At 31.9% G+C, this 13,981-nt stretch overlaps 1 protein-coding gene across 2 annotated transcripts in view; it reads right to left on the bottom strand.

Moving 5' to 3' along the window:
- Positions 1 to 196: 196 nt before the first annotated feature.
- Positions 197 to 13,981, bottom strand: part of LOC123014125 (heterogeneous nuclear ribonucleoprotein L) — a 79,418-nt gene continuing 65,633 nt past the window's right edge. For both annotated transcript variants that reach the window (XM_044413030.1, XM_044413031.1), the window contains 4 exons: positions 8,316 to 8,557; positions 5,518 to 5,853; positions 2,895 to 3,102; positions 197 to 1,955 (listed from right to left, as the gene is read on the bottom strand). In XM_044413030.1, the coding sequence (XP_044268965.1) occupies positions 1,837 to 1,955; positions 2,895 to 3,102; positions 5,518 to 5,853; positions 8,316 to 8,557 (905 nt within the window). In that variant the 3' untranslated portion in view covers positions 197 to 1,836. The remainder of the gene's footprint in view (positions 1,956 to 2,894; positions 3,103 to 5,517; positions 5,854 to 8,315; positions 8,558 to 13,981) is intronic.

Here is a 13,981-nt window from a genome sequence, read left to right as displayed (position 1 = left end):
ATGTAATTAATAGAAGGTTATATATACAATTGCTTTGTAGACCTTATAATAAATCGCAGTCTTGGAGTTAATTTATGACAAATTTATCACAGCACAGAGAGAAACAAGGTAGTAAAGGTTTAGAGTTGGAGTAAGAGTGTGATAGACAAAGATAGACTACCACTGCTATAGGCACAGATAATTGACTCAACTAATGTTTTGTTACGACATATATATTATAGAATGCAAATTTATAGAATACTACAAAATTAATAACACACATGAAGAGCTTGATTTTTCATTGATTATTTGATATGCCATGCCGAAAGAAAAATAAACACTTAGTGATAGATTTCTTGAGAGAGTTTTTTGGATATGTGTTCATTCAACGGAACTCTTTCCTAAAAAATATATAATCAATGAAAATCACTTTATCACCTAGAAATCACCAATATCTATCGATAGTTTTGAGTTTCCTACAACAGTAACTGTATGCAGTATGCAAAGGTCTTAAGCCGGCTATAACAATATCTCATTCCATCTTTTTTTGGTCCATAAGTACGGAATAAATCTGATTAGCTACCGTTGTTTGTTTGTCAGCTAGAGACCGCTGCACACTAAAAATAACTCTAAATCTATAGTACGAATAATTAATACTATGTGATATGAACTAACTATTTGTCTTTTATGTTTTGAAATCATCAACTACACCATATTAAAAAAAAAAGAGAAAAAACACATTAAGAATATGGTGGTCGAAGTATAACTATGCAAACTTTTATTGCACAATGTCTTAATATCTCATACACAAACACTATTATTAACATCAATAACACATGATCGGTCCCAGCTAACGTAATTTTGTCAAATTTTAGGTCCTAGTTAGACTGAGACACATATGTTAGGAAGACATTTAACTAAAGTGACATTAGATTCACAAGACGAAACTGTCATTAGCTAAGCCTTTAATCTGAAGCTGTCATTTTATAAGCAGTTCGTTAGATTCATCGATAACATAGTAGCCTTCTTTCAAAGTATATTATGAAAAGTACAAAGCACAGAAAAAATAGACTTTCAAAATATTCTTATTAATTGTACAATTGATATGTTCCTAAATATGATAAATTTCCTTATTTGCTCAGTTTCGTAGTTTCTGCTTATTATTTTAATGAATTTAGAGTTATTAGATATTGACTTCAGTTATTTAAATATTTACAATACGAATGTAACAACTAAAAAAATTCTCAAAACTATATACACAAGCGAAAAATATAATATAATCACATATTTAAAACGTATCAATGAAATGAAAATAAACTTTATTTAATTAAAGAAGATATGTTACAAGCAATGGACGAAAATAAATAACAATTAACAAACCTGTTTTTATAGTACTATGGGTGATAATTAGTGCAAATAAAAATATACAGTACTATTTCTTACTTCATCATTCTAACAATAAATAACCTACTGTATTTAAAAAACATTACGTCTAATGTCGTTGCAATTAAACATTTAAAAATTGTCCTAAAAACTCGTGTTGCACACAAATCTTTATAACATTCATGTCAATTTCTTTAAGGTAAGTAATACTAATTTAACTAGTCCATTTTAGGGAATCGAAAAATTACTACTTGAAATATTACGTTGGCAATAACAAATTAAAAAGAAATAAATAATATCAACAATTAAAAAACATTTAGAACATAACAACATGTTCATTTAACGAGATTCAATCTACTGATCAAAAAGATACCTTAAGTACCTTAATTCAACTAACGGTAATAACGTATCATGGACATACGGTATATGGAAAGGATATGTATCGGTTATATTAAAGGGATATGGAGCTACTATTTAATGTTCAGACTCTATACGTTTCTCTCCAGCTCCATTGGAATTGTTGTCACCATTTCGAATTGTCATACTACGAGACGACGAGAAACAGAGTTTCATTATGAAAGGGAACTTTGTGCCTATAACACACATCAATCAATTAGGCAATTCCATCGCCACAAATTGTGACACACTTCACTTCGATTTTTTTACTCCCGACATCAACTAAATTGGGATGTTTGCATTCCAAACACAACGACTGGTTCTCATTGTTAGTTTTATTCAGCCGCAAGTCATTAAACTGTCGCATTCAAACACTTTTTATTTAATTGCATTCGTTATTAATAAAATACAAGTAACAACTTTCCAACGGGTTTTTCTTGAAATATCCAGAGCAAAGGCGTGTTTACAAAACTGTCACTGCGAAAAATTCTTTTATCTTAAGTAAATTATTAACAAAAATATATTTGCATTATTTATTAAATTTTCCTTTATTGATTAGCTTGTTAAAATAATTTTTCTCATAATTTATTTTTACACTGCAGTGAAAGTAACATAATATTGGTATTAATTAATCATTAGTTGTATTAAAGTATACATGTTTAATTAACTCACTGGTCATGCAAAACAAATTTTGTGTTGGTGCACACTAAAAGTTTCTTCAAAAACAAAATATTAATTCAAATTAAATTTGTGTAAAACTACCAACAAGCAAAATTAATTATGATTATTTATTCTAAAACGTATTTTGAAAATTTAATTAGGTATGCAAAAATGATTTTCGTAATAAGCCTTGATTATCCTTTTATTAATTTAACAAATTAGTTGATTTTCCAAAACCCGGCATTTAATTTATTTACAAATTATTACATCCCGATTCCCTTGTATTCCTTCATTTTGAGTACCCGCATAATTATTCACAGTTCATTTAATCAAATTATCCTCCTGACGCCTACAGAACCCAATTTGTGACGTCCTATCATTTCAAACAGTTTATTCTGTATTGTTAGACCTCAAAATCTCAAGTGAAGTGTGTCACATCATTTTTTTAATTACTTATTATGTTAAAATCTTCTTACCTGGACTTTCGATGGCGGCGTGATTACACGCCATCACGGCAGCAACAGCCTCTGTGGTGTCTTCGAACTCAAGAAGTCCTGAACTCGATCGTTCTGATTTCATAGGAAAAAGTTTTACCGCTTTAGGAGGAACGACGTCGTAATCCTGAAATACTTGGACTAGTTCTGATTCTGTTACTTGTGGTGGTGTGTTGAAAAAATGCAGGATCTGGAAGCGGAAAGCAACGATGAAATTTCTCGAGAACCATATAAGTAGTAATAAAAATTTGAAGAATGCAACAAAGTTGATATTTTATCGTCGGAGGACGAAGAGTTTCGAGATGCTGTACAAAATAAATATCATATGTGTCTTTATTAGGAGAAATAAGGATGAGAGTTTGAACGATTTATACGAGTACGTTCCCAAGAGTTGGAAAAGAACCGAAAGAAAAGTTGAAATTACTTAAAATAAATCGTATTCCTAAAGAAACAGAATATGGCAAGGTTAAAAACCGGTGTAAACAAGGAAAAGCTGGTCCAGTTTGGGCGATCGATAACAGAAAACGCAGTTGTTGTACGACTGAAACATTTTTTCTTAAAGAGAAATAAAAATAGTCATTGCTACATTTCAATATATTTCCGGCTATTTTGTTTCATCGGTATAATATCTGTAAAAACTTTCAACTTAAATATCATAAAAAAGCAAAAATTATTCAGTTAGTTTCCTTTGTTATATTTACCGTAACTGCTAGAAGAGAATTACTCGTAAAACGTTGATCAAAGTTTCATTGCTGTTATTAATTAATTTGAGTTTCTAAGTTAAAAGTCGTGTAAAATATTGTTATATTACGAAGACAGAAATCGCTATTAATAAGTTTGAATTAAATCTAACGCTTTGTAGTCGAGTATATCAAAGTTTTAATTAAAACATCACATAAGCACATACTCCAAGTAACAACTTTCGCGATTGTAATTTATTACTTTTTTATTCAGATACTTAAGAAAAACATGCACTTTAATCGTTTAAAAATCGTTAAAAAAACACTAATAATCAAAATAAACATTCGTTTTAAATTTCCATTGCGTCTAAACATATAAGTGGCGTGAATTTCATCGAGTTTACAACCCCTACAAGTACGTAACAGGCAAATAAATATTTGATTTTACAGAAATCGAAGCTGTTTATTTAGCCATCGATATTTTTTTTTAGGAAAACCCGCGTTTTCCAGTGTTAATTTATTATCCTCTTTGATACATAGGAATTTCAAGCTTTACAAAGCCCTACAAAGCTTCCTAGAGCACGCAAATGGTATGGTGGAAATTCACATTTCAAACAAAACTACTCTCTTCAATGAAGATTATACATTTTTGTCGTGACTCTCAATTTTGTATTCGATACATTTATTAAAGTCATTGTTTCAATTTATTTGAAAAATCGTAACAATTGTGCATGCAATATTTTCCGACACAATGTGTCTGCGATGCATCACTGTATTCCACATTTCGAATTTTATGCCAAGAAAATTACATCTCATCAAATATTTAATAACGTTTTCACCCCATAGTTTTACGACTATCACTATACACCTGAATTCAAAGGTTTGAAACCTCACAAACTCGCATCAGGTCGTTAGCATTACATTACATTACTAATCTAATTTAGCACATTTTCTGTTAATGGAAGGGTGTATCTCATTATTTCAAAAGAACATCTGAAAATACGATCAAAGAATCAAAATATTTCGGTAACGCTTGAATCTGTCACATCATCGAAAAACAGTCAGGATTACATATAATCGAATAACGCGGGGTTAAAGCAGATAGTGGGGTTTGTTAACGAAGAGTGGTAGAGGTCGATGTTTGTTTCAATAATTCAAGAGGGAAGAGCTAATCTCGATGTTCCGATGAAATCCGAATGAGCTTAGTTTTTTGTATCGGAAAAAACGGTCATTAGGTTAGGTCAGGATTTTTTTTTCAGAAAATATTTCGTAAACAAGTGTTTTTTTTTTTGACAAATTAAAACAAACAAAACAAGAATGCCTTAAATTCATGAATTTTGTACTAACAAGGCTGTCTGTTACACTGAGAACTTTCAGTGCTCTAAATACGAGTCCAGAAACGAGTTTTATCGCACCATGAATTAATAAATGCTGCCCTGAATAAAACAAGAAGTGAACTTGCTCTCTTACTTAGAAATTTTTCACACTGAAATGTTAGTGCCAAAAACTGTTTAACAATAATTTTCGTAGCTAACGTTAAAAAAATTAAATCCTTCCAAAAAAGGGAAAAACAAGTCCTTGTTATTGCACAACATCAAGTAGATATATTAACGACAAAAAGTCTAGTTTTGCGGTAGTAACCGTAGAAAAAAAAATGAAGTATTTATTAGCACAGTAATAGACCTCTCGCATCTTGTCAACTTTGTAAACTAATAGTCTAAACGTTTCTAAAAGCTTTTAATATCAGCTCTTATTTACTTTCGAATGCAAGCAGGCATCAAATGCATTTTTTTGACATTTTTTAAATATGCAGAAACTGCAGCAAAAAATGCAACGAAAATAAATACGAATTCCTATCAAAATATTCCAATAATAATCTGTTTCTGGAGTCTTATGTCCACAGATTAATGCCGACCTGTTCTTACCTTGCTCGGGGGCTGAATGCGGTTCTTGCTAGCCATCGCTGGGTTCATAAACCTGTTGTTCTTATTTGTTATGTACTCTTTATACGACGGTGACTTATCAGGTAAAGGATAGGGATTTGTTACTTCACTAAGAAAGGGCTGTTTACTGAAGGCGAGTTGTAGTTTGTGTTCGGATTGGTTGTTCTTCTCATCTTTGACGTTGTTGTGGTGTGATAAGGGCGCGGCACCAGTTAGACCTACGGTTACGTTGTTTAAATTTTGAACACATCGTTCCACTGCCACGCTGTCGCCCATTTGCACCATGGCAGTGCCTTCTTTTGATTTGAGAAATTTTATCTGAAAAATAAAAACAAAACTATTCAAACTCGTCCACTCTGCAGTATGTTCTACTGTAATTACAGAATAAATACAGCGAAAAAAACTTTTGGCTCAGTTGTGCGAAATAAATCCGTTCTAAATTTATCTAGAAAAATGTTTTGATTGAAAATAACTTAACACTTCGTATTGTCAAACTTTAATTGCAAAGTGCTTCCATTAAATTTTTACGATTACGAGCATTCCAGTTGTAAAAACGTAAACACAATTTTCTATCGGCTAAAAACAAATAAGCAAAAGCACGTTCTACTTTCAGTAATTATTATTTAATCAAGCCTTGTCTCTGGTACAAGTGACATAAGAAAACGTAATGGATACTTTTTCCGGCTTTGCAGTCACTCCAATAAATCAATTATAAACAAGTTTCTTAATAAATTAATTCAATTAAGAAAGTGCTATTATATTGTACTATTCTCAGGCGACGCTTGACACGTGATGAAAAGTTGGAAACATGAAGCTTTCAACTCTTAACTCGGTTTGTAAGACATCTCGACAATTAGCAGCGCCCAGAGAAACGATATTTTGTATTTTTAAATACGGGTAAAACATTCGAGAATAGCTTCACTGAAATTTTTATCCGATGTATAAATAAGTTAACAAATAATAACAAGACAACTGTTTGTTGAACGCTAAATTGGAATTAAGTGGAGTTGAAAAGTTTGTCTCAGATTAGAATCGTTCTTATTTCGTCTCTAATAAATTTGAAATAATTGAAACGAAAGCATTTGGCTAGTCGACTCAAACAGTCGTATTTTATTCGAAAAAACTCGAAGTCGAATTAAATCTCGCAAACGAAGCCGAAATTATAATTTATTTAGAGATTGGTTTAAGCAGGACGCATCCACTCTATTTTTCATTTTCCGCTCCATAAGAAATCTTGGCAGTGTAATTCGACAAGAGAATATTTTCTAAAACTGCCTCAAGAACAAACGAATTCAATTACAAAACCTCCAAATTGGAAAACCGGTATTTATATGTGGGTAAACTGAATTTAAGAAAATTTATCCCGGGCTTGTACTCATCAAAAATTGAGCATCGGGGCACATATCAAGGACCAAAGCGTGTTTTTACATTTCACTCTTGTTGTTTTAACCCGAACGAGAAAATTGAATTTTTCCTCTCTGTGACGCCTCGCAAACTGAAATAAAATGCTTTCAAATTAGATTAAACATATCGGCTTGAGGACGGTTGATATAAATTTGTACAAAATCTACTAAGAAATTTAAAAATAGCGTCTTATCTACTAATAATAATTGTTAAAATTAATGAATATAAATCTAGATGAAGCTAAACAAGAAACAATTTTCGAGCGAAAAATATATGAACTCGTGAAAACGAGAAATGTTGAAACAGTCTAATTTCGCTGTGGTTCTTGTTTTATTAAAATTATAAAGCGAAACGAAAGCTTTTAGGGAAAACAGTAAAATTTTATTCACAGTTGAAAAAATAAATAGAGGTTAAGCTAGATGAACAGTATAAAAAGAATTGTAAAATAAAATGACAGGTTTATACATAAAAATAATTGAGGTTTATATTCACAACAGCTGTACAAGTTCGTGTCGGGTCCCAATGTGTAGTTTGGTAAAAAATATCATTTTAAAAACCTAAAATGTAGTTCTTTTAATATAAATCATAAAATGACCAAAAATTATTTGAAGGGCCAGCTGATAAGGCAACCCCCAGCTTCTTCATTTACCTCTGGTAAGTAATAAGATATTGGCGTCTAATTGCTTAATATTTTTTTAAAAGTCGCCATGCATAAAATTCAGTACGTATCAGTTGTAGATTAATAATAATGTAACTAAAATGTCGGCCTTAGTCCAATTTAACAATTATTTAACCGAACAATATCATCAATATTTAATTTTTTTAATTACGCTACGCTTATTACTGAAAAATTAATGTAATTAATTGCATTTAAACAATTAAAATATTCAAAATTAACGTTCTTCATTTCCAATTCCATTGTGGGTAAATATTGCTTTTATTTCCACCCCATGGAGCGAATAATGAATATGTGAATAGCACCAAACGGCTGAAGTTTATTTGCAAATGATGCAATACTATATGCACATGCAACAACGAAGTTATTATTTTCACAATACATAATAAGAACGAGTCTAATTTTCCAACTGGGGAAAATAATTTTCTCCAATTTCATTTTACTCGCAATCCCCAGCCACTCATCACTCTTAACCAAATAAATGAAAAATAATAACATAACCATAATACGTCAAAATTAAATTCGACTTAATTCATCTAATGTAGTTTCGCTCCGTGTAAACTTTCTCAGATCGCCCCTTAAGAAAGATTGATGTGTCACGACGAGGGTGAGAGGCAATCCTTATATAATAAACCCTACTTTATCACGTAACACCGTCTTATATTTTCGGATAAGACACTTGCCAACATAAAACACTAACCCGAGCGACATTTCCATACAAGCACATGAGATTAAAGAGTTTGTCCGCGTTGGTGCGTAGTGGATCCAAACCATACACCATCAGGACGGCTCCGGGCTGCTGGAAATGGGTGTTCCTTTGATCGCGGTACTCGGCGGTGACAGGAGGGGCGCTTTTCCGGTACGTTTCCGTCCCAAAAGGTTCTCCGTAACCCGGACCCGCGCACATCTCGTCGTACCTCTGCTGTTCACTGGGATAGGGGTCTGAAACAAAAAAAAATCACATAATTTCGTCATCTTTATGTGTTTACGTTAGAAATTTTACGAGAGCTTGTTCACCTATTGCCACTTTACGACCGAAACTAATATATTCGTAAAAAAAGTCATTAAAGCACTCTTTGTCCAGTTACTAAACGGTGGCATCAAACAAACTTTATGTTACAATTATGAAATATTTACGTCTTTATGTCGCAGTTAATAAACACAACATTTGGAAGTTTGGACTTTTATTGTACCGGTGGAAATAAAACGAAACGTTTCCTTTGATTAAAAATATATTTTTCTTTTTGGCGAAATATAGATGAACGAAGTAATTTTAAATGGAGAATAAAAGAAAATAAACTCGAAACCGCGGCACTATTTAATAATTCCACTCCTGCGCTTTTGCTCATTTCGATTTTCTGACTGAATCACCTCCAGATATGGTCTCCATTTATACCTGAATTTTAAATTATGTCTCGTAATTATCCGGTGGAAAATACCGAAAAAATAACTAGCATTCCATTCTTCAAAAAGTAACCACTGCAAAATCCTCAAAAGTATAAGTCAACATCAATATTTTCCCGACATAAAGCCCAAGTGCTTTTGAAAAAATCACATGTCACGCTGTTCCTTTCAAACATCAAGATCAACTCTCAAATAAAAGTCGGATGAACCAAAACAAGTTCGCTAAAAAAAAAAGATCAATTCCCTTTTCTGAGTGAAAATTTCTCGAGAAAATTGCATTCTGCATCAAATACTTGTAAATATTTTACTGCAATGTTTAATGCAACCGCAATTTTCCCGAGTAAATAATTCATGGTAGTCACATTCTTTCGTGGTGAATGAAAGAGCGTTTTAGCAATCAGCTTACATGCTCATCCTAGCACATAAAAAAAATTGTTACCATATCCTCTAAATTTTCCCGATAAAATTTATCTCCCGGGACATTTATTTCATTTTTGCTAACCGTATCATAGATAAGAACCAATATACTCGTATGCAAAATTGTGAGTTTCTATTCGGCAGGATACGGCCGATATTACCAAGTTTCATTACACTAATTGACAACACAATAATTGTGATAATTACCTGTCATAATGGTGCAGCAATCGATAGTTTAAAACTCGGTTTCAAGCCCCAAACAAATGACAGATTAATGGTTTACATTCTTTTTGGATCGAGGAATAATAAATTTTCTAAAATCGCATAAATTACATCAGCCATAAATTTATTTCATGTAAAGCCGAACCATAAACTATAATTATCTTTTGATTCCGTAACACGAAACACTGTTTGTCGTGAGATAGAATTTTCATCAAAATAAATACAATGCCCCCTTTTAAATTAGACATTTATAGGAAAATGAAAAGTCAATGTAATAATTGCGACCCTTTTTTTATTGAGCATCGAGCTTTAGGCTTATTGAGATTTCATTATTAAAAAAACTTTAATATCGGCATGTTATCTCTCACAGTGACGCAAAAAGAAGACAATAAAACTCATCGGAAAAAACGCTTTTATTAAAAATTCCAATCAAAATTCCAATTTCGATTAAATTAAATATGACTTATTAATATGATTAACAAATTCAATTTAGTAGCGTCATTCCAAGCTTTATTATGGTTTTATTTCAATCCATCGTAAATTTATCACAAAAAAACGACCTAAGAAAGTCTTTATATGTGCATTCGCACTTTAATAGAAATTTAACGTCAAAAAATAAATTTCTATATGTTTTTACGAACCTGTCAAAATTTGCTTACTCACAAATATTTTCTTTACCAAACTTCCAACGTCGACCTGTTTACCCCAGTCAAACACGATTCGATTTCATATTCTAGCAAAAATAATGTCAGTGTTGCTAAAACATGTTGCACCCGATCACACTAACATAATTAATGTAATGTTCATGCAAAACTAACAAAGCAAATACGCTTTAGTTCAAACCTTTGTGAATTTACATGTTACAAAATTCGCGGCCAAGTTAAAATAAACCATTTAATCGTTATTAGTTATTACGGTCGAAACCCACTAAAATAGAGCTGATCCTGAAATACACAAACCTCTCGATAAATTTTATCATAATACGAGCCCTTATTTGATTCCTGAATAAGCCAATAATAATTGATAATTTTCAGATATTGGTTCGTTATATACTTCCACAAATGTATTTAACCCCGGGTGCTATTGATTCGGATATGGTGAATATTTATGAATTTAATACAATGCGAACGTTGCGACCAAAGCAACTGCGCAAAGTTAGACTCAAAAATTTGGAATAGAGATTATAGCCCTATATTAGAAAATATGTATGTCTTAAAAAATTCTCCGTAATTCATATTTCCTAAAAAAAAATGGCAAATAGACATTTGATAAAATTTAGTTTACATCTTCACCTAACTTTTTATACATATTACCCAAAATTTTGAACACTGTAGATTGAAGTACTTCTTTCAAAAGATAATTTTAAGAATATATTATAACAAAAAATATCAATTAAAATATCTCAAAAATGTTTCCACACCAGTTGTCTTCCACTCTATAAAAAAAATTAAAACATACTTTAATTGAAAACAAACTTTAAGTTAAGTGTTAAGTAGAAACAAGAGACTCAATTTACTTGTCCACTCTTGTGTTATAGGCGTTAATATTACAACACTAAGATTATGTTTTCGCAGCGGCAGCATAACAACCTGGTATACCAAAAACCAACAAACCCTTACCACTGCTTATGTGAAATGCTGACAAATTTATATACATATAAATGTCCTTTCAGTTACCGTAACTTTGAAGTTGTGAAAGGGACGTCGTACAAACTTCTGTTAAGCCTTACACTATGAAGCATAAACAACTTTGGTGTTTAGATACAAGTTAAACTAAATAAAACTATTTGCCTTCCTCATAGTTCAGAAAGTTTTAGCCATTGCAATAAATTAGAGCTAATTTAACAATCGCGCAAATTGACAAATATTTACAATCATACATTTACTTTTTTATTAATAAAAAACAAAATCAAAACGTACACTTGTTGCACGAACAACAAATACCTACAATGTTCTGTAAAACTCTTAGGAAAACTTGACTTTAGAATTGCACATAATCAATTCAACAAACTAAAGTAGATATACAATCTGCGGCTTAAAACGTTTCAAAAACTTCAGTGATGTGATTGTCTCTTATGCCTAGTTGTGAAGGTGAAAAACAGCTACCGATGGAAACCTAACTGTTAAATATTTTCGCATTTAATCCGGCGCGCTGTCGTGTCGGGTTATAAACCCCCAGTTTTACTGCAACAATATCTTGCAATGAAACCATCGTTTTTACATCAGACGCTGAAAAACTCCCCCAAACTCCAATCCCCAGTTAAACATTTCGCCTTGGCTTTGTAGAATATTTTAAACATTAAAAATAAACTCAAAACCAATTTTTACTAATTGCAAAGACTTGTAAAGTCTGCTATTTAATTTGGTATTCATGGCAGTTTCCCCCAATAAAAAACTTTTGAACTTTACCACAACTATGCTTTTTCTTTAATAACGTTAGTCCAATTTTCCCGTTTTAAAATTGCAGTATTGTTTACAGATGTTGCTTTTTCCGTTGATGACACCGCTGCAGCTTTGTATTAGTGAATCACACGTCTAAATAAATTTTTACAAATGATCCTGCGGCAACTAAACTGAGAAAATTTATTTGTAAATATGTTCGTAGACGCTTCAAAGAAACGCAACTTTTGAAGTTCGAACGCTTATTTCAATAAGTGTAGCGTGTAACAGGCGCTTTATAACTTTTAATGACTACAAACAAAAAAAATCACGCACCGCTTGTTAAGTTGAGATAAAAGAAGCAACGACAAACTCGTAATAAATGAACTAAAGTTAAACCCTCGACGAATCAGAAATGTGTGTGAAATACGACTCAAAATGGGTTAGCTCACTGTCATATTTACTAAAATAACTCTCATAAAACTAAAATGAATTTGTAAACTGAAATTTTTCAATAATATAAAACGAGATAAGAAGTCAAAAAATACACAAAAATTATCTCTACCCTCCGACTTCATCTCATTTTTTACTCAAAAACACCACATCCTGAATAAATATATCGTCTTGATATACTAGGGGGAAGAAATTTAAATCGTGTTCAACGATTCACCTCAGGATGGGGGAAGAGTGCAACTGTTGCGAATTTTGCGTCATCCCTGATGACATTCGTTTCCTTTTTGTTCCTGTTTCCGTCTACGAAAGTTTCGCCTTGTCGCCACACTCCTAACTAATCCACTCGTCGAGGGATTTTATCTCGACACATAAAAGCACATGTAGTCCATTTAAATTAAACTATTCAGAAAAAAAAACGAAAACATAAAAAAAATCCTATAATTAAATTATTAAATGCATGACGCAAGTCTTAAATCAGTTTTATAAATAAGCAATAAATCTTAAATCAAAACAAAAATGTTTGACTTTAATGTATGCGCCAGGGATTTACATTTTATAATTTTCGGAAGTTTCAAACATACATAAAAAAATTGTCACTATTTATATAAAAGGTACAAGTGCAACACGATCGAGTCGGTTGTGGTGCCTGAAAAAAACACACATTTTAGCTACTTCAGAAGTTGGAAAAAGTCTTGTAATGTCAATTTTAAATGGTTGTCCGTGATCGAATTCTACGCAACAGCAATTTCAGCGATCTGAAATTTTTATAGGTATGCTTTGGAAAAAAAAACTCAGACAAAAAACTCAGGTTTTTGAAACCTCTCCGAAAGTGTGCAGAAAATAATTACAAAGTTTTACTTATATTTGCCCATAAATTTTCTAACCACCCTTACATCATATTTGCTTGACTAGAAAATCTAAACTTGTTCACAACTCCAAAATCGTATATAATAAAGATTTACGAAACTGTCTTGAGTGCCTTATTAAACGGAAAGATGATCTATATTTTGGCTAGTGCTGATGGGAAAATAAGCGCCAATAAAATATGAAGAATGTCAGCATCATAAACTTTAGTGCAATTACTAGCAAGATTGAGTTTGTCACTGGTAATAAATAGTCTCAACTATCACAAAGTGTTACATAGCATCAATGTATCATCACAGCGTGAAGCAAAACCGCCACAAGACGTTATATATGATTTCTGTTTTTAATATCGCCGTCTACCTGCCTCCGGACTTAAAATATAAACACGAGTAATACATTGTACGACATATTTCTCTCCATACTTTAAAACTATGCGACATTTCTGGCACGGTCTCCAGTAATAAATAATCCTCTGCAATAACAGACACTTACTGACCAATAATTATCAATAATGTCGTCTTCAACTGTGTTTTTCATGGCTATTTTTTTCTCGTCTTACAAACACCGCATTTGTCTCGTGTTCTATTCAGATATACAACTATTTTGCAATCTGTTTGTGACACTCGCT

The sequence above is a fragment of the Tribolium madens genome, unplaced genomic scaffold (genome assembly GCF_015345945.1).
Source record: "Tribolium madens isolate multiple individuals breed KSU strain unplaced genomic scaffold, Tmad_KSU_1.1 Scaffold_97;HRSCAF=244;Tcas5.2_LG3a, whole genome shotgun sequence".
NCBI lineage: Eukaryota > Metazoa > Arthropoda > Insecta > Coleoptera > Tenebrionidae > Tribolium > Tribolium madens.
This window is presented reverse-complemented; position numbering and strand designations above follow the sequence as displayed.